General features: G+C 40.8%; 3 protein-coding genes across 3 annotated transcripts; all 3 read left to right on the forward strand.

The window, feature by feature from the left end:
• The first annotated feature begins 44 nt into the window (after window positions 1-44).
• LOC146619938 (centrosomal protein of 55 kDa-like) lies at window positions 45-4,739 on the forward strand. The gene is made up of 9 exons (XM_085369712.1): window positions 45-197; window positions 299-526; window positions 1,891-1,962; window positions 2,181-2,331; window positions 2,567-2,693; window positions 3,097-3,283; window positions 3,364-3,438; window positions 3,706-3,828; window positions 4,548-4,739. The coding sequence occupies exons 1-9, from the start codon at window positions 45-47 to the stop codon at window positions 4,737-4,739; spliced, it is 1,308 nt and encodes a 435-aa protein (XP_085225838.1).
• Window positions 4,740-5,846: 1,107 nt separating this feature from the next.
• On the forward strand, window positions 5,847-8,294 carry LOC146619939 (free fatty acid receptor 4-like). The gene is given in 5 exon segments (XM_085369852.1): window positions 5,847-5,997; window positions 6,000-6,382; window positions 6,456-6,587; window positions 7,218-7,394; window positions 8,178-8,294. Coding segments are annotated over 5 exon segments (960 nt in total).
• Window positions 8,295-11,896: 3,602 nt separating this feature from the next.
• LOC146619940 (leucine-rich glioma-inactivated protein 1-like) lies at window positions 11,897-16,592 on the forward strand. The gene is made up of 8 exons (XM_085369231.1): window positions 11,897-12,468; window positions 12,680-12,751; window positions 13,260-13,331; window positions 13,461-13,532; window positions 14,314-14,385; window positions 14,821-14,990; window positions 15,084-15,248; window positions 15,380-16,592. The coding sequence occupies exons 1-8, from the start codon at window positions 12,272-12,274 to the stop codon at window positions 16,195-16,197; spliced, it is 1,638 nt and encodes a 545-aa protein (XP_085225357.1). The 5' UTR covers window positions 11,897-12,271; the 3' UTR covers window positions 16,198-16,592.
• The last annotated feature ends 1,651 nt before the right edge of the window (window positions 16,593-18,243 follow it).

Raw genomic sequence — 18,243 nt, forward strand, 5'->3', positions numbered from 1 at the left:
CTAAGATGCATTGCTCCTGTGATACTTGTGAGCAGGTAACAGGGATGGCAGCATCTAAATACAAGCGCTCTCTCAAGAAAAAGCTCAACTCAGAGCTTGCCATGGTTGTCAGCAGCCTCAGGAAAGAGAATGCCTACCTGAACAGGACCCTGGCTGAACTGACCCATCAGCAGTCGCAGCATAATAAGCTTGTAGAGGTAATCATGCTCACACTGCTAAGTCTAATTATTTTTACAATTTTTTTGTATCAATACATCCTGCCAATATTTAAAAGATGTTTTGTTGTGTCTCCATGCAGAGATTCCTCTCTCTTGAAGCCATCAGGCTCGAGTGTACCCGGGAATTTAGGACGAAACATGAGAAAACTGCTTCACCCTCTGAGCAGCTGTGTGAAAAAGAAAAGAGACCAGTGGATGCAGTGAGTAGCATATCCCGTTACTCCAGAGAGATTGAGGATATCGAGGAGAAGCTTGAGGTCATCTCAACAAGGTGTCAGTATGTCGAGAAAAAAGTTACAGGGAAGCAGGTATAGCAGATTTTCAAATTAGAGATTATAATGTCGGAAGCAGTAAAAACAAACAGTTCTGTTTAACCCAGTACATCTTTCTCTTCAAATCTATAGACCATATAGCATTGTCTGGTTAAAGCACAGAAAAAGGTCTGGAGCATGTTAGGCATGCTTAATTGCTTGCCAGGTTTTTTGCCCTGCTACTACAGGGGACAGCCAGTGATGTCAATGCAAATAATTCCTTTCCCACAAGGGGTCACTGCTGGGTTTTCCAACACAGCTCCCCTTAAATGTCAGTCATGACTTTTGTATTCATTTGGAAAGGCAGGCATCAGTGTCTGTCTCTTCCTCTGAAGCTTTGTATTTGGGGAGTTGTATTAGCTGAGTAAGTTTTATCTCAGACCTTTAGTTTAGCAGTCTGGATGCTCAACAGCTTCTCCTACCTCTATGAATGCTTTACTACCATTAATAAATAAATCTTCAAATGTCCTCCTCCTTTATCCTGACAAAACTGAGTATCTTGTGTTTGGATGTCTGTCACTAAATTGTCCCTCTCGCCAACAACATCAAATCATCTTCTAAGCACCTTGGTATCATCCAGGGGGCCTAAAACAGTTTTGCCCAATTTTTGCCCAACTGGTCAACAGGATGAAGCTTAGTGGGTCATACTGGCCAGCTTCCTATAGAGAGTCCTTCGAGTAGGAATTCTGGCTCAGTGGAATGTTGTTTATAGACCAGTGTGTCATTGAGATAGTTCCACTGCATGCCACTAGCTGGTGACTGTTGTGGACAGACGTGTCCACTGTAGGTGCAATGGGAGCAACATTTTTCTGCACTGGTTTACTGGTGGAAGAAAGCTGTCTGAAAATAGTGGAAGCAGAATGGTTAGTACCATCACCTTAGACTAAGAAGGTCCTGGATTTGAATCCAGTAGCTGGGCCTTGATTGGCGATTCTAGCATGAATGTTTGTCAGTCTCTCTGTTATAATCTAGCAAACAAGAAAAGGTCTCGATGTTGTGTGGAGCATTTTTAATTGCTTGTTAAATTTGCAGCTGTCCTGCTTCAGATGCAGTCATGTGAATGTGATTATTTCCTTCACACTGCTCACATTACTCTTAGACTTTCCAGCATCTGTTTAGCTAATTAAGCCCCTCTTGCCCCAGTTATACCACTAGATAGCAGCAGGTATTTTTCAGTCTCACTACCATTAGGATACTGAGAGCCATGATAGTCATCATAGAGATGTTATGGATCTTTTTTGAACTGTTCTGCCTGCCAGCTAGCTTTTGTTTTTTATCGTAGCAACTAAGAGACTGTTAATATGAATTGCTCATTTTCAAATGTGCAGTATTGTTTTGTGTCTTTCTGGTCTCTCTGGTAGGACTCCACAGCTGATGAACAGGTTTCCACGAGTAATGAAGCTGTGGCAGAGGTCCAAATTCATCTCAGAGATGTAAGTGTTTTCTTGGCACAGCTGGGAAATGCCCCCTGTGTTTTTCTATCCACTCCTATCCTTCCCCTTAATCTTCTTTTAGTCCGTTTTTACTTACAAGTCAGGCTACAGTATACATGTCGTACTAAGTGTTTGTGGTTTGGAGACATCTTTCTGGCAAAGATCTGTTTCTGTCTTTTCTTTTATGTGCTTCTCATTATTTCATTCAATGCCCTGAGGCCTTGGAAAAAAACAAGCAGTGGCTGGAGTATGACCAGCAGAGAGAGGCCTATGTGAGGGCGATTCTGGCCAGAATGTTATGGCTGGAGAAGCAGCTGAATGAAGCCAATCAGGCCCGTTCACAGCAGCACAATGAGGACCATTCAGACGGTGAGCCAAGAGGATAGTGGGCAGTGGACACTCACCACTGGGGCGACAAGGGGCAGCAGTCTGTCACAACAAGTTTTTAAAATATCAAGATTGTCCAATAGTAGCCCACTGTAACAGAATGTGTCCTCATGTGCTTCATTTATCTTTTTTTAATGCCACATGGCACACATCTGAGTAGACATGCTTTTGTTTCCCACTTCTGCTTTTAATTTTTGATTTCTTTTTCTTATTGTAGAGAAAGAGAAAATAAGCCAGATGCAGGAGCATTATGAAAGACTCCTCCAGAAAGCCAAGGATGAACTGGAGGTACTGAGGGAACGAGTTGAAGTGACCCACCAAAATCTGATGATCACCCAAAATTGGTATGTTTGAAAAATCAAGGCATAAAAAATAGATCAGTAATAGACAAAGTGTGGACTGCAGCCCTCTGGTGGACTGTACCTGTATTGCAGGTGGGCTACCAGGAGTTACTTTTTACATTGAAATATATTTGAAAATATATTTTATAATTGCCAGTAGTTTTGCTTATTTTATAATTCCAATTAAATAATCCATTAAAAATGGATTAACTTTAAGAACTACGTGATTTAAAACGGAATTCTTAATTTTCTTTTCTGCCTTTTTTTGATACCAAAAACAAAAGCAGACAGGTTATCTTTATACTTTAAAATGGTTAGCAGTCTGAAGTTTGAGAATGGCTGTAATGATTATATGTTTCCATTTAAGTTGGTGGTTAGCTATTTGACAGGCAAAAATGATCTGTAGGTGCAAGGAAAGAGAAAGGGAAGTGGAGGAGCTCAAACAGCAGCTGCAAGCTGAAAGGTTGAGCAGAAGCACACAGGAAGTGCAGAATTGCCCTGAGGATGAAGAGCAACAACAGAGAGATGTGAGAGAAGTCCTCCAGGGCGTGCTGGATGATGAGAGAAGAAGGTCGGGAAACTCTGAGCTGCAGGTAAAAAGTAAAAATCTTAATGTGCTCACATGAGGGAAGAAAGAGCCAATGAAATCACAGAAAAATTACTCTCCAATCAGGCGAATCTCTTTCAGAGGTTTATGTTAAATCGTCACCATGCAGACCAGGAAAAGATTGCAGACCTAGAGCGACAGGTATGACAGGCACATTTACTTTCTGTTAGTTTTCGCAGTTTCGTGTTGCTGATTTACCCATTGTTAATGATGGCGCAGATTAATGACAATGCACAGAGGATGGCCAGTTTGTGTTTTTTAATAAGTCTTTTGGAGATAAAAAGGTTGCAGTATGCAAACACAGTGTGCTCTGTTTTGTCTGTGCCTGCCTTCTACAGCCACACATTATCTCTTTTATTATAGTGTTATTCATTCAGTTCATCGCAGTGACAATTTTTTACATTTTAGATCCAGATTTCTTCACAAGACCTTGAGGATGAGAGGCAGAATTGCTCTTATTTAAAGAAGCAAATGGTCAAAGTTCTGAAGGCATTGCAAAAAGGAAAAGGCCATGTGGCAAAGCAGTTAAAGGTTGGCGTCAGTATCTAATCAGAGGATGATAAGATTGATCTGTGATCAAACTTAAAGCTGCATTAATAGAGTTTTTACCCCTCAGCCTTTAAAGGATAAAGAGTGCCCACCCCATCATGGTGTGGACGTCAACGTTTCTGAACATGATAACTCATGAACAAGGCAACACAGGATTTTGTAATCTCGACCTCAAGATCAGAGGTCAAGTTTTCTTAAAATCTTGTAATAACTTAAGAAGGAAATGACCTAGGAGTTTCAAATTGATACCATAGGTTTGTCTACTAGGAGGCTGAGGGGTAGCTCTAGCAGCTGCCAGTATTTTGTTTTCCTTTTTTAACAAATTCAGTGTTGCAGGCAACATTAATTTTCATTTGGAGCTGTGTTTTTATTTGCCTGGTCACTGAATATTCAGTACTTACTGCCTTTTGTTCACCTGAGCACACCAGATGTTTCCTCACTTTGCGTGTCTGCTGCTGTAATTTCTTCCATTGATAATTTTCTGCACGAACCACAGTTAAAGCAAACATTCAAAACGAATTCAAGTTGTAAAATCAAGTAAAAAGCAGCACCTTTCATACTCAGCCTACTCTGTTATTGTAAAAAATAGTGTAGCTTTAAGATTTACTTTGGAATAAATTTAGCAGTTTTCTTTTTTTTTTGTTAGTTTTTTTTAATCCCAGGACTAAAGTGTAACTGATGGATGTTGTTGTTTATGTTAGAGAGAGAAGCCGGATCAGAGCTCAGGGGAAACGAACCCTCCCCTGTCCCAGTTCTCCAGACCCAGCCTGACGTCCTCGCCTCACAGCAACTTGATGAATGAAAGCTTCCTGGAGTGTCCCGTCTGCCAGGCCGAGTATCCAGTCAGTCACCACCGAGAACTGATGAACCATCTAGAAATCTGTCTAAACTGAGCTGAGCCTGGAAGCTCTTTAATGATGGATCTTCTTTAAGATGGATTGGTTGTTAAATTAAAGTTATTTTGATAAATTAATGTGACAAGTTGCTTAAGCTGTGTTTGAAACGAATCCTCAAAGCTTTGATTAAACATAACAGCAAAGATTTCCCCAGAAATGTAACTGAGTTTGGAGCAATCTCTGCTTCATCCAGCACAGCCAGGCAGCTGCAGCTGCTTACAGCTCTTGGCAGCATACTGTTGCAGCTGCTTGAAATCTGTAATTAGCAATAAATGCACTATGTAAAGGGCTACATCTTGTCTTCATTCTATAGTATTTACAGATTGTCTCTCTAAACTGGCCTTGTATTATCTGGACTGGACTAGCACACCAGCTGTGGTGGATGCGGAGGGATTGCAGAGGAATAACACCTTGCATGTTTGTGTACAAAATAAACACTATTAGTTGGAAAATTGTTTGAAGTTTGGTTTAAATACTCTGTCGAGACTGTGCTCCATGTAATAAATCTACTGATATTGATCTTTTTTTGATGCACTCAAATTATTTTTGGTTTCAACTGATATATACAAATATACAAGCAACTATTTGATGTTTTGAGTGTTGTTGCTTTTTAGCAGGAAGTGTTTTAGCAAACGGCAGTGGTAGGTTTATTTCTATAGCACATTTTATTACATGTAAACTATGTGCTTAAAACAGAAGGCAGTGAAAAGAGCAAAATAAAATCAATTTAGAAATATTTCCAAAGTGCAGCACTTAACAAATTTCTCAGACTACTTGTCATTAAAAACAAGAAAACACATATTTTAGAAATTTATCAAAAAATAGTTTAAAGCTAAAAACGATATGTTATTTATTAGGTAAACAACAAACCAAATTCATGTTTTTATGTCCAAATGTGAGTAAGCACATCATCACGTCATCACTTAAAGTGAAAATGCAAAGACTTCCTTTTAAGCATTGCAGAGCAAACAGCATCAGAAAGTCTAGTCTCCACCCTTTCTCCTCCCTTTTACTTCTTATCAGCATCTGTCAACATTCATTTTTCTGTTTGTCTGCAGGAGTGAGCAGTGTGTGCATTTCACATTTAGTACCTTTTCAGCCTGCATGGATACAGACCTTCACATTCATTCCCTTCACTTGAGAAACTTGACTTTTTTTTCTTTCTTCTCTGAGCTGCACCACTCAAATCAGGTTGCTACCACTATAATGGAAACCGCAGCTATCAGTGCAGTCTTTCTGGTCTCTGTAGCTGCAAATGAGCTGCAGTCCTGGTAACCTGTGGACGCAGGCTGCTTGCCAATAAGACCATCCTGACGCTCAACTTGTTCGTGGCTGATCTGCTGTTCGTCAGCATGATCCCGCTGATTGTGACAGTGCGTTGGACCGTGTCCTGGGAGCTGGGGTATGCAGCCTGCCACACATTGCTCTATGTCATCTGTATGAGTGGCTGTGTCACCATCACAACCTTGGCCACGATCAGTGTGGAGAGAGTCCAGGCAATTCTCTGGCTGCAGACTGTGCCAAGTCTGGCTCCCAGGATGGTGACTGTGACCCTCGTCTTCATCTGGGCTTTCTCTGCACTCACCTCCCTCCCCCTCAGTCTGTTCTTCACTGTGATGGAAGTGGATTTCCCAAAGCTGGTATGGATGAATTTAAAAAAGAGGAAATATTTCTACAATAGAGCTATGCCTATGTTTGTTATTATCTCCGCAGGAACACGGTCACATCTGTACTCTCAAGTGGCCTGACCCAGCAGGGGAGATTGTGTGGAACGTAGTCTTCACTGCCCTGAGCTTCCTTCTCCCAGGACTCATCATTCTGGTTAGTTACAGCAAAATATTGCAGGTGGGTTAATGCTGTCTTTGCTAAAGATGGCAGGCAGCGAGGAGAAGGACAGATCAGCTGTTGTCTGTTTTTATGCTTCTAACGCAAATTGTAAAAATCCAGCTCTGAATTTACCGTTTTCTCAATTTACAAGTTTCTTACATGAAGACAGAAATATACATGAGTTAACTTAATTTTTAAACGAAAAATGTTTTTGGCCACTTCAGTTTCTTTTTCCAGCTGTCATTATACTTATATTATTAATTAAATAAGCATTCTTCCTTGAATTAATGCATGGATATCCTGATTTCTTAGACATTTCTCTGTCCCCGTGGGGGGAAAAATGTGCGCTTACTAATTATTACCTTTGTGTGTACGTTCAGTGCTCTCCGCTATCAACTGTTAACACTAAACTGGGCAACCAGTTATGCCAATGTATCCATGAGTGTGACACAGAGAACAGAAGAACATGGTGACCAGCTGCAAATCGATTTTAGCGCTCAGTAGACTTTATGGATGAGACAAATAAAACTGTTTCCATGCTTCATGTGTAAATCCATATACAGCTCAATCAGGGTGTGTAAATGGTTTCATCATGTCTCTGTAACCACAGGTGTTTGCATTGTATCAAATATTGTATTTCTGTTCCAGATTGCTAAAAATTGCAGGTTAAGGCTCCGACCCAGAGACCGTCAGCAACCCAATGGAGACTCTCCTCACTACTACATCTCCTGCCAGGATATGAAGCTGTTCCGTACTATGCTGGTCTTGATGCTTTCCTTCTTAGTCATGTGGAGCCCTATTTTCATTATCTTCTTCGTCATACTGGCCCACAACATACATAATATACATTTTTCTTCATACCTTGGCTCATGAGATGATTAATAGTGGGTCAGCAACCCTCTTAAGGGACAACTCCCACTAGGGTTTAAATAACCTGAACTCTCCACCGTGTGGTTTTAGAACTGAAGAAACTTCTCAGATAAGAGGTGAAACGTCTTTAAAAACTTTTTAAAAATCCAGTCGCCTTCTTTTCAGGCTCCTTAGACCTCACTGATGCATGGTTTTCTTAAAGCTGCACAGAAGTTTAGTCCCAATCCCTTGTGTTCTCGTTGCATTGAATGCGTGAAAATGCTCCAGAAATCACTGTTAAAAACAACCGTGCGTTCTACTGATGATTTTTCACACTCTGATATCACTAAACATTTAAGTGATCTATGGTCACAATCATTCAAGATTTATTTCTGACCACATTTCTTCCTCAAAAATGATAATTCACCATGATCCTTGTAGGTTTTAATGACATGTTGGACAGTGTGTAACACAGTTTTAGTTGTTTCAGCAATCTCCTTAGTTCTTTTATCTACTTGATGCCATTAGGTCAAATGACCTATCTGAAAATGAGCAACATCTTTTCCACAGTTATGGGATATGTCTTAAAACATGGTTGTTTAAGAAAAAAAGGAGCTGTTCACTGCATCGGGTTAAATAACCAGTTGCACGCCGAGACATATTAGTCACCACAGGACTGAAGCTTAGCATGAGTAGAATAATAATGAATATGAATGACTATGAATTTCATGTTTTTCTTTCTGATTTTGCACCAAAAAGGGAGTGATGAGGGTGATGAGGGAGAAGCAGACACAGATGGGGGAGGTCAGGGTGGAGGCTCAGGAGCTCCCACTTTACCAGGCCACCCTGGGAAATCCAGACAATCTATCCGTCTGAGGCGTAAGAGGCACAGAGCCCTGGCCAATAAGCCTCAGGACTTCCAGGTATTGTTTGACTTGCAATTATTTTTAATCTACGCCTAGATAATGACAAATATCACTCTAAGTATGAGTGGGTATGAGTCACCTATCAATGCCACTTCAAACCTAAATGATCAAACTGATGGAGACATATCTCATTTGGATGCTGGTAAGAAGACTAAAATCTATCTATCTATCTATCTATCTATCTATCTATCTATCTATCTATCTATCTATCTATCTATCTATCTATCTATCTATCTATCTATCTATCTATCTATCTATCTATCTATCTATCTATCTATCTATCTATCTATCTATCTATCTATCTGTCTGTCTGTCTGTCTGTTGTGCTTTTGGCTCAAATACTGCCAAAAGGTTTTGCATATTGTTTGACCAACTTATTTCTTATCCTCCTGAGTTGTCCACCTGGTGTTTCACTGCATTTCTGACTTTTTTATGCTGTTGTCTCAAAGGTTGTAACAGCATCATAACCCTTTAGCTGTTTCCCAAATGACTGATTCACTTGTTCTATATGAAAGACTGGAACCTTTCTTTGAACTGCACAGTATGAAATCAATTCTTGTAAACTCTAATGGCCATCTTTTACACCACATGCCCATCCTGATGCAACCACAAAAGAATTTGTGCCTCCTTCCCAGGATTAAACTGAGGAATCTTTCTTTTAAACCATTACACACATATTTCAAGTAGTGGAATTTTTATTAACTGCACAAATTTATAATTCAAAAAATACATAATTAATATACTGTATTTGTCATTTTACACAATATCTTATGGAGAAACTTAATGGATGGAAGAGATTGTTTTTGTCTTTCTCTCTTACAACAGGCTCTGACACCATTCTTTATCTATTCACTCTAAATAGTAAAAAAAACCCAAACTGAATAGTATAGGGTGGAGGAAAGATGTTTGTTAAGGAAATGCTCATGTGCCAGACAGAGTCCAAATCAAATGACATGCAAACTGTTCTGGTAAGCTGATGCACCACATAGATGATGTTGTTAAAGCCAGACTGAAACAGATCAGGATGTCAAGCTTCATGTCAGCTGTGATTTGTCCACAAAACATTTGTTTGGTTTCTGCATCCAAGGCTGAGCAAACTGCTGCAGACAGCTATGGTCTGACTGTTCTGTCTAAAAGAAATAAACAGTTATATTTATCTAGCTTTTTTCTAGGGAATCAAATGTTATTTATTCCTCTGCTTTTGTTTACTGAATATAAATATTTTTGCAGATCTCGTAAATCGTGATTTTAATTGTCTTTTCGCGCTCTTATGGTGGCAGCGTAAGTTTAACAGCAGGGAGGCCTTGGATGGGCAGTTCTTGAGCAGCAGCTGCTTGTAAAAGCTTTACGGGGTGTTTTTGGCACAGTGTACACTTTCATAATCATATCATCATAACAATAATTAGCATCTTCTACTTCTTCATCATTTAATCACTGATGGACAGGAAAGGATCCTAAGATGTAATTTCATCGTTCATCAAAACATAATTTTGAGCTTTATTTGTTTACATTTTTCATATAATTGAGGTTTTATGCTATATTTTCATATAGTAGGTATGCCTACTCTGTGGGCTGACAAGATGGCAGACCTGCAAAACAAGCGCATTCACTCAGTTTGCTCAAGATCAGAGCGGGAGAGCCTCTAGCAATTTAAAATCTTGATAGTCATGTAGAAAAGCTCCCTGTGGATGATGCTCTCTTCCCCTTAAGGTGTAAATCTTAGAGAAAGAATTTTATGAAGCTAGTGAGTCCACCTGACAACTAAACATATCTACCTTGCTCAGCATTTCCCTCTAGTGGGGAGTTCAGCTCATTTGTGTAGACTGCCAGACAGAATGGCTCTATTTTACCCACAGCCATTGGGTGAAGATTGAACATATCCACAAATAATATAATTTTATTCATGCATCTTTAGGTAAAGGGGCAGATAAGTCAGGTCACAAGCTAATACAGGCCCAAACAATGATCAATAACAATATTTTAAAAAGCACTGAAAGGTGAAGTTAGTAACACTGAATAATTTGTTACACGGGCATTATTCTGCTTGAGTCCTTGGATTCATCATGCTACAGTGACACTTACCACCCATGTAAACATTGTTCCAGCCCTTCATACCAGTGCACAAAAAAACAGCATCTCCCATCAGGATGATGTCACACTGCTATAACTGTTATGGCATGGCTCAAATAACACAACAAAAGCCACCCCAGCTTCCAAACTCCTCAGATCTCAATGCAAGAGCATCTGGGGGATGTGCCAGAACAGGGCTGATCCACTGAGACTCCACCCCTAAACCACACAACACCCACAGAGGTCCTGTGTCAACGCCCTGACTTAGGAGAGGGGCTATTTGGGTGAAAAAGGGGAAATCTACAAAATATTACACAGTAGTCTAATGTAGTCAGTGATCAGTGTTTATTACAGGAAACTCCAAATACATATTAAAAAGTGAGAAACACTTGACTGACTGTGGTCATATTGTTACTGGAAAGTCTGTGTCCTACTCTGGTGATGAATGGTGACATTTATGAAGTACAGACACTACACAACATCTTGCAGCACACACAATAATATCCACTGTTCTCTCCCTGGTCCAGCAGCTGCTGATACTTCTTAGAAGCAGCCTAATAGCTTCATTCTTCCCAGCTTCATTTTTCAAACCTCCCAGAGGAGGATCACGCTCCTCTAATTCTCTTGCATTAGTAATATCACTGTAAACATGCGCAGGATATCAAGTATTGTAATCATGTGAGTATTTGTGCACTTTTCAAAAGGCCTGTGCATATTTGTACCAAGATGGGTCAGAAGCATGCAGGCCTGACAGCCACAGTGAGTAAACATATTAATCAGAAGTAAGAAATGAGATGATGACAGCCTTATAGGGCTCCAAGAGCACCCTCCTGAACAAGCAAGTGTCTGGCATAGAAGATTAAGAAAAAACTGCAATAAAACTGTGAAGGTGGTGGCTTGCAGCAGTATTAAAGCATGAAAAGAGACGAGTGTATTTTAGAGACCGTTTAACCTGCCCTTTGTTTAAGAGGATGAGGGGGATGGTACTGAGGCAGAACAGATGTCAGAGTGACAGGAGGGTTTCCCCACACCCCTCCACCACAGGTCAGAAATACTTTGCATCCTCCAGTCGTCATGGAAACCGAGTGCAAACCAGGAAATATACCCACAACATTTTACAAATATGGGAATATTTAAGAAAGCACAAAGTTTCGGTGACTTTATCGGCACCAAAGAACCCGTGATTTGTAACGGCAGCGTTTTGACAGTCAACATCTGGTTTTGAGCCAAATGTTGCAGCTACATTTCCATAATCACAATTAATTGTCAGCGGGTTTCCCATCCGCTTCCCGCATAGAACGCTCGTGTGCGTCTGCGCCACAGACGACAGTCCGCTGGCTCATGTCAGAGCTTCTTCTTCTCCCGCTGATTCACGAAAAAAATTGCACAATTCAGTTGCCCATAGGGCGGAATCCTCCAAGACCCTGACACGAAGAGAGTGGCGTTTGCTGAAATCATAGGCGTGGTTTTGGATGAAGATGCTCCGTCTGCTCCCGTTGGGATCCCCACCTGCCCTCACACCGCGTTTGTCACCGAGCCAGCTGGAATATTCCTGAGCTTCAAGACTCCACAGCAAGCGTCACATTATATATTTATTATTATTGCTTTTGTCTCGGAGGGTTTAGATTTCTTTTCGTCTGGAGGTTCGGTGTAATTACGGCGCTGTGGGCGCACGGGTCGCCCGGTTTTATCACCTCCAGAGCGGCGGTGGCGCACGGAGATAAACAAGAGCGGACATTCGCGTGGCCTCCAGGCAGAAGCGGCTGCAGCAGCGGTGGGAGAGGAACCACAGCGGAGACCCTGGTTCATGTGTAGGGCTGTTCGACGCGCAAGTTGTGCCCGCTGCGGATCTCAAGGATGGAACATACACACAAGATACCCAGCAGATCGCTCTGGCTCGGCTTACTTGTGGTGGCGTCAGTTATACTTCTAGTGGACAGCAGGAGACCCAAGCCGCCTCGCTGTCCCTTAGTGTGTACATGTTCCAAAGATAACGCGCTGTGCGAAAGCGCAGGACTCATCCCTCGCAGCTTTCCCCGAGAAATCACATCTTTGTAAGTTCTATTTAATATCGTTTTGAAATAAAAACCCACTGCAGCGATGAACGCAACATGCTTAGCTCTACCTGCTGGTTAAGACGTGGATTTTTCCGCCAATGCTGCATAATAATTGCATATCCAAGGAACAGACTGCAATAAGTGATCGTCAGTCTGTGCTGTAAGCCTAAACAGTATGCGTGTGTGTGTCGTGTTTTCCCCCCCACAGATCATTTGTCAAGTCTGAATTCACTGAAATTCCGAAAGAGAGCTTCATCCTCACGCCTGCTCTGCATCTCCTGTGAGAAATCTCTTAGGAGTTTTTACTTTTTTCTTGCTTTTCTTGCACTCTGTGAGCTGATCAACGCCATGTTTAATGTTCAAGACATTTCCCCCTTCAATGATGCTACACATTATGATAGAACGGGTGTTGCTGTGGCTATTGATTAGGTTGGAGAAGCCTTAAACCCAAAAAATCATTTGCTGAAAACGTGGTTTTCCTGCATCCCTTTTCATGGCATGGTGATTTTAAATCTCTCTGCTAGGCTTTCTTCCAAGCCTTGCATTAAAATGTCTCTGTGTATAATAATGTGAATCCAGTAATTTACGGGTAATTCCTTCTTTTGATGAGGGAATTCATTTCCTCATTGGGTGGAGTACTGACAGAGACACTGTGTGTCTAAAAACAGACATGCAGGCCTGCAGGAATCCTCAGAGAGCACAGATCCGTGTCTTAAAAGTATGTATTTTTATTATCCACTCGCTGACCCTGAATAGTAAAAATATTAACTTGAGATTTCTCCATGCAGCCTCTTCACAGCCAACAACCTGGAATCTATAAATGAGGATGCATTCATTGGTCTTCCTCACCTAGAATATCTGTGAGTAGTTGGTACAAAATTATCCTTCAAGTTGGTTTTTTGTTTTTTTGTTTTTGATTTTGTGATTGTTTTGTTGCATTTGCCTGACATTATCTCCCGTCTCCTGCATTTTATCCAACAACTTTTCAGATTCATTGAAAACAACCAAATCAATTCGATATCAGCGCATGCTTTTCGTGGACTGAAAACCTTAGTACACCTGTAAGTACTTTTTCTTTTTTTTACTAGAGGTATTAAAGAAGCAAACACTACAGTTGCACGGGGATTTAATTTTGTGACCTATTTAATTTAAAAATCTAATCACTGGTGACCTGCTTTAAGAGGGAGAACAAGAGAAGCTTTCTCTCATTTGCATCAGACATTGTAATCTATGTGCAGGTGCAGACAAGCACTGTTCCAGTAAAACGCTGACAGTTTTTATTGCGCAACTTGTATTGCCACATAGACACTTCTCCCAACATTGTGCAGCTGTTATGAATATGATTACGAAGCAAATCCCGCCACCGTCAATGTCCACTGTAAATGAAAGTATAATATTCTTTCATTACAGATTTGTGAAAGTACATTATAAGTTAAAAACGCTCTGAGATTTTCTTTTATTGATGCAATAATATTTAAGATAAGGCTCTAAAGAAACTTATAAAATACTACCCAAGTCTTCTCAACAGGAAAAAGCCTTTTTTCCACCGTCTTCATTGTAGCAGAGAAAGCCATAAAATGGCTGAGGAGGCAGTGCTAAAAATAGCTTAATGTTTCCTCAAACCCACAATAAGCAATGTTCCTGCTGTACTCTCCAGGGTGGCAATATGTGCCCCAAGCTTCTTAACAGATATCTGTGTACATACAGAAATACTGCATAAACAGATTATTATTTAATAGTTTGAGATGGTGTGGCTATGGGGAGGGCGGGGGGGGGAATGCATGCACATATAATCAATGTGGAAACCAGAAACTAAGCACAATTTTTTTAATCTATTTTCAGGAGTCTGGCCTACAATAATCTTGAGACGCTGCCCAAAGATTTGTTCAAGGGTCTCGAGGCCTTGACAAAAGTGTAAGTATGAATTTTACCTTTGCCTAACAAAGAGATTCATTGCGTTTCAATTTACATGCGTGCCACTGAGATAAATGAGTTTTCTGTGCAGCCTTCTATATATAGAACACTGTATCATTATTCCACTTCAGCCGAGGCTCGAAAAATGTGTGGGCAGCTGGTGCTTTTAACACTATTAAAATTGCATGCAGCAGTGAGGAAAGAGATAAGTTTGCAATCTATCACCCACTGAAGATGTCCGGTTCTCCTTTATAGTCCCCCTTGATGATAATGAGGGCAAAGATTGAAGCTGTGAGGGCCACAGAGCAAAGCTAACAGTAGTCACACTTCAGTAACTCCAGCTTTTGGGAATTAAATGCATTCATAAAGCAGAGGCCTTTCTGAATGCATTTAATACAGCATGCGGAGTTTAGTTTGGTGGTGTTTTCCCTTTAGAGACTTGAGGGGGAACCAGTTCACCTGTGACTGCAAGCTCAAATGGCTGGTGGAGTGGATATACAGCACCAATGCCACCGTGGATCAGATTTACTGTAAAGGCCCGGCCTCGCAGCTCGACAAAAAGATCAACGACCTCCTGCCACAGTCATTCGACTGCATCACCACAGGTGGAGTACAATAAATACAGTTGTTTTCTCTCAAAGTTTCACTGGATTAAAAAAAAAGTTATTTCAAGTGGGTGTTTTTTGTTTCACTTGCAGAGTTTGAATCCTACCAGTCCATGGATTTTAACTCCATATCAGTGGAAGCATTTTCTTTTGGGAATGACCAGTACGTTGTGTTCGCTCAGCCCTTCAGTGGGAAGTGCAGCTTTCTAGAGTGGGATCACGTGGAGATGGTCTTCAGAAACTTTGATTTTATTGAGAGTAAGTGAAAGACGCATTTTTTTGGGAAAGGGCTGTGCAAGTTTGAAAGGAGGGGTGATTCAAACCTCTCAATGGCGATAATTATTGGAGGTGAAGATATTTACTTTTTATCCTGTCTTCTGCTTCACCAGGTACATCCACGGTGGTCTGCAAACCCCTGGTCATTGACAACCAGCTTTTTATCATTGTGGCTCAGCTGTTTGGTGGCTCGCACATCTACAAGCGTGACACGTCCGCTAACAAATTCATCAAGCTCCAAGGCATCGACATCCTGCGAATCCGCAAACCAAACGACGTTGAGACGTTCCGCATCGATGGCGAATTCTTCTTCGTCATAGCGGACAGCTCCAAGGCCGGGTCCACCACCATTTACAAGTGGAACGGCAATGGCTTCTACTGGCATCAGTCCCTCCACCAGTGGTATCGGGACACCGATGTGGAGTACATGGAGATCTCCTCCAAGCCTCACCTGATCCTGTCCAGCAGCTCCCAGAGGCCCGTCATCTACCAGTGGAACAAAGGCACCAAGATGTTTGACAGGCGCACCGACATCCCAGAGATGGAGGATGTTTACGCTGTGAAACATTTCCAGGTCAAAAACGACCTGTATATCTGCCTGACGCGCTTCATTGGTGACTCCAAAGTGATGCGCTGGGACGGGGCCCTCTTTAGGGAATTGCAGACCATGCCTTCTCGTGGCTCCATGGTATTCCAGCCCTTCGCTGTGGGAAACTGGCAATACGCCATCCTTGGCAGCGATTACTCTTTCACCCAGGTTTACCGCTGGGATGCCAAGAAGGGCGAATTTGTTCGATTTCAGGAGCTGAACATACAGGCACCGAGGGCCTTCTCTCCAGTTTCCATAGACAACCGTCAATTCCTGCTGGCCTCCAGTTTCAAAGGGAAAACTCAGATCTATGAGCACCGGATCATCGATCTGAGCAACTGAGCTAATTTTTCTTCTGTTGCAGATTGGTTGGTGGGTGAATTTTGTGATTTTTTTTTGTCTAGACAGCAGGCTGTTGCAGCAGATGCAGTGCTGAACAACTCAGAAAGCGTTGATCCTAACTTGAGAACAGCAGCCATTACTCCTACTGATTTTCAAACTCTTCTAGTTAAATTAGTGCACAGTAGATTAAAGGATAAATGTATGCATCTCAACCAAGCATATGACCGAGATGCATTTTGAGTCCAGTGCATGCACCTCAAGTTAGGATTAGATCGCATATGTTGTCAAGTCATTAATGCATGACCAGGGCCTTACACGGGCCGTCCCATCCCAATAAATGCAGATCTATGTTCACTAATACATCTAACACTGGCCAGTAACTTTTTAATTTTTAATGTGTGTTCAGCCTTTTGTGTCACTCAATGTTTATACATTTCTAATGTCATATATTTATCTACAGAAACAAATGAAATTGTACTTTTTAACCTATTAACATGTTTAACTGAAGAAATCTGCCAAAATGAAATGTTTACATTTTTCCTGTCTTTCCATTTGTAAATGAAGCTTTTAAGAGTTTTTAAGAGTTTACCAACGACCGCGACAGATTATTATTAGATAATTGTTGGAGAATGATTTGAAATGATGCCTTTGATTTGGAAAATATCAAAGGTTAGAGTCTACTTGTATATCCTTGCAGCTTATGCTTTTATTGTAATAGTTTGCATAATGTTTAAAGTATTGAAAATACAGCTGTTCACAACTGGGAACTATTGAAGGTATTTTCAACCATTTTTGGGCACTGAAATGAAGGAGGACATTTGTCATAATGCTTTACCTTTGACTAATGTGACTGACTGTGTCATAATTAGGATTGATATCATGCAATTTAGAGTCAATAAAGCTTAACATTTCATCGGAGTTCCCTGCTAGTGCTGTGTAGCATGATATGTCTTCAGTGTGACATACTTAAAGCCAAAAACACAACAGCATATCTAAAGTACTGTGCAAAAGTCTTGAGCCAATCCTCATTTCTTTATATTTTGATAGGAAAGGGCAATTTATTCAAACATACATGGAACTGATTATACATCAAAAGTGGTTCAGATTTTCAGTCCAGTTCTTCTGTAATTTGGCACACTTCACCCTTCCCTAAGAATGGCTTTCTCACAGCCATCCTTCCACTGAGACCTCTGATCAAGCTTCAGTTAAGAGCAAATGGATCAACTGAAGGGCCATTTGAATCTCTTTGGTCCTGTGTCGGGTCTTTGCTGGATTTCTTTTTCTGTTGCTTAATGACATCACACTCAGATACTGTTAATTGGTTAAAAAAATGTATGCCTTCCATTTCTTTTGTCCTCCACATGTCTTAGAATTTTTCAAGGCCTTTTGAAAGTCATTTTTCAAGCAATAACTGTTTGGGAAACATCTTATTTGTACACAAATACTATTTTATGCCTGTCAAACTGTGATCTTTGACATCGTTCATAGGCTCTGTGGTTTCAGTGTCCAAATAAGGATGGCGAGGGACCTTCAGAAAGCCAGGAGAACTACTGCTCAAGACTACTTAAAAAAAATTTGAAGAACATCTGGCTCCTTGGATGTAAAGAAATCAGTGGTGACTCGAGACTGTTGCACAGCACTGTACTTCCTTAAGCTAAATGAGGCAAACTGTCCTGAACCCTGGGTGTGTAATTATGTCAGATATGAAAAAAATAGGAGTAAAATAAATACAAACAAATAAAATCCTTTTTATTTTCTCCAACAAAGTGCACGCCTCAAATCTACAAAGCAGCACATTACAATGTAATGGAATAAATACAATAAAATCCGCTGAAATTAAAAAAAAAAAAAAAAAATGAAAGAAAGAAAATTAACACACAAGCAAGGAGATACACAAGTACCTGCACAATCACACTGGTGGCAGGACTAAATCAGGCTCTTTAGAAAGGCTCCATCAAAGAAAAAATAAAATGCCTCGTCGTGGCGATCAACACGTCATGTATCATCCTGTCAGGCGCTTTCTAAAGTAAACCAATTTAAACCCTG

Source organism: Diplotaxodon limnothrissa, linkage group LG13, assembly GCF_057381915.1.
Source record: "Diplotaxodon limnothrissa isolate DT_005_m linkage group LG13, D_limnothrissa_male_GT1.1, whole genome shotgun sequence".
Classification (NCBI taxonomy): domain Eukaryota; kingdom Metazoa; phylum Chordata; class Actinopteri; order Cichliformes; family Cichlidae; genus Diplotaxodon; species Diplotaxodon limnothrissa.